The sequence below is a fragment of the Rhinolophus hipposideros genome (assembly GCF_964194185.1).
Source record: "Rhinolophus hipposideros genome assembly, chromosome: 1".
NCBI lineage: Eukaryota > Metazoa > Chordata > Mammalia > Chiroptera > Rhinolophidae > Rhinolophus > Rhinolophus hipposideros.
This window is the reverse complement of record NC_138047.1, coordinates 49,635,372-49,637,159: the sequence shown is the minus strand read 5'-3', so window position 1 is coordinate 49,637,159 and position 1,788 is coordinate 49,635,372. Positions and strand designations below refer to the sequence as shown.

Here is a 1,788-nt window from a genome sequence, read left to right as displayed (position 1 = left end):
TAATTAATGTCAAGACTACCAGCACTTTGCCAAAACTGAGTATGTCAGAGGGACCTGTTTCAAGAGTGAGTCCCAATGACATCAAAGGGCCACTGACAGTCCCTTCCCCAGTATGTCTGAGTGCTGCCTGTGTGAAGGTTGGTGCATTTTCAGGTTCTCGGTAAATATTGCCAAATGGCCCTTGACAAAGTTTTCTTGGTCTGCACTCTGGCTGGCAGAGCGCGCGGGTCAAATGTCTCCATTCTCCAATATAGCACCCCCCTGTCCAAAACAGCATTGTTCGCCCCCAGGGGCTGTTCCAGGCCAGAGGGTCCCCTCTTCATAACGCCCTGTGTTTTTTTGCAGTTCCCCTCTGTATGTGACCACCATGGGCTCACGCAGCGACACCGGCTATTTCCAATTACTGGGTTTCGGCATCGCCACCGTAGGATGGATCCTGTGTATGCAGTGCATGGGCCTCGTCGAGTGGCGAGTGTGGCACGTGAATGGCACCTCCCTCTTGGAGCCTAGCCCAGTCTGTGTGGGAATGTGGAAAGTCTGTGTTTACCGCCATGTCACCTACTTTGACAGGGGCACATTGTGCCGGTTTTACACCTACGGTGGTACCTTCCTCCCTGCCAGTATTCGCGTGGGTCAACACCTCCTGCTGGCTGCCAGCATCCTGGGGTTGCTGGGGAAGGTCTTCAATGTCTATGGACTCCGGAAACTCTCCATGGGGATTCGCGGGAGGAAGGTCATCTGCAATCCATTTGCTGTTTCGGGAAGTCTGAATATGGCTGCCGGTTTCTGCATCTTGACTACTGTCATCTGGAATCACAAGTCCGTGGTGAATGGAGAGGGTATATCCTTCCCGCCATCTTTCTATATACCCCTCAAACCAGATCGGCAGGAACTGGGCAACGCCATGATCGTGGCGTATCTGGCTGCCTTCCTGATGCTGTTAAGTGTGCGGTTTCACTTTTCTTTCAAATGCCTCCTGCCCAACCAAGTGCATCCTGACGCTTCAGAAATGTACGAATCCAGCTTGGATTTGCTTTGCAATCCCCAGATTACCAGGAAGTATCTTTAGGATGTTCTACGACATGTTTCCAGGGACTGAAGACCATGGCAAAGGGGGTCTGGGGCAGACAGCGGCCGACTGTTTTGTTATCTTCTGTGTCTGAATTTGTTCATCAATTGGTTGTTTAAATTAAGGCACTTGCATTTTAATAAAAATCTTGTCCACCTGCCTGTTGGTTTTAATGGACCTGGATTTTAATTATTGTTTCATCAATACAATAAACCTACTCTATAGAAATAAGAATTCCTGAGAGCCTCTCATTTCACTCTTAAACATCTGCTAAAAAACAACTGACCTTATTTCCTGTGGTGTGAAATATCTATCATACAAAATTTTCCACCATTTTTACCGCCATGTCACCTACTTTGACAGGGGCACATTGTGCTACCATTATACCTAGGGTGATACCTTCCTCTCTGTCAATATTCACGTGGGTCAACACCTCCTTCTGGCTGCCAGCATCCTGGGGTTGCTGGGGAAGGTCTTCAATGTCTATGCACTCAGGAAACTCTCCATGGGAATTCACCCTAATAAGAGCAGATAAAAAATTAAATCATATTTACTGATTTCCTACACTGAAATGAAAGAAATTAGAAAGTTATTGTTTGTGCCCTAACAACCAAAGGTCCCATCCTGGAAGGTGTGATTCTCTTAAAAGTCAGTTGAGTTGATTGCATGACCCCATTCTCTCCCTGAATGTAGACTCAGAAGTCCATTACACAGAGGTC

General features: G+C 47.4%; 1 protein-coding gene across 1 annotated transcript; it reads left to right on the top strand.

Annotated features, from left to right (window-relative positions):
- Positions 1 to 216: 216 nt before the first annotated feature.
- LOC308502294 (claudin-34-like) lies at positions 217 to 1,553 on the top strand. The gene has a single exon (XM_081059886.1). It carries the CDS (start codon positions 368 to 370, stop codon positions 1,067 to 1,069), a length of 702 nt encoding a protein of 233 aa, XP_080916012.1. The 5' UTR covers positions 217 to 367; the 3' UTR covers positions 1,070 to 1,553.
- The last annotated feature ends 235 nt before the right edge of the window (positions 1,554 to 1,788 follow it).

What these genes read in the sequence shown, in the direction of transcription:
- LOC308502294 (XM_081059886.1), top strand. Translation starts at nt 368, where the DNA reads ATGGGCTCACGCAGCGACACCGGCTATTTCCAATTACTGGGTTTCGGC.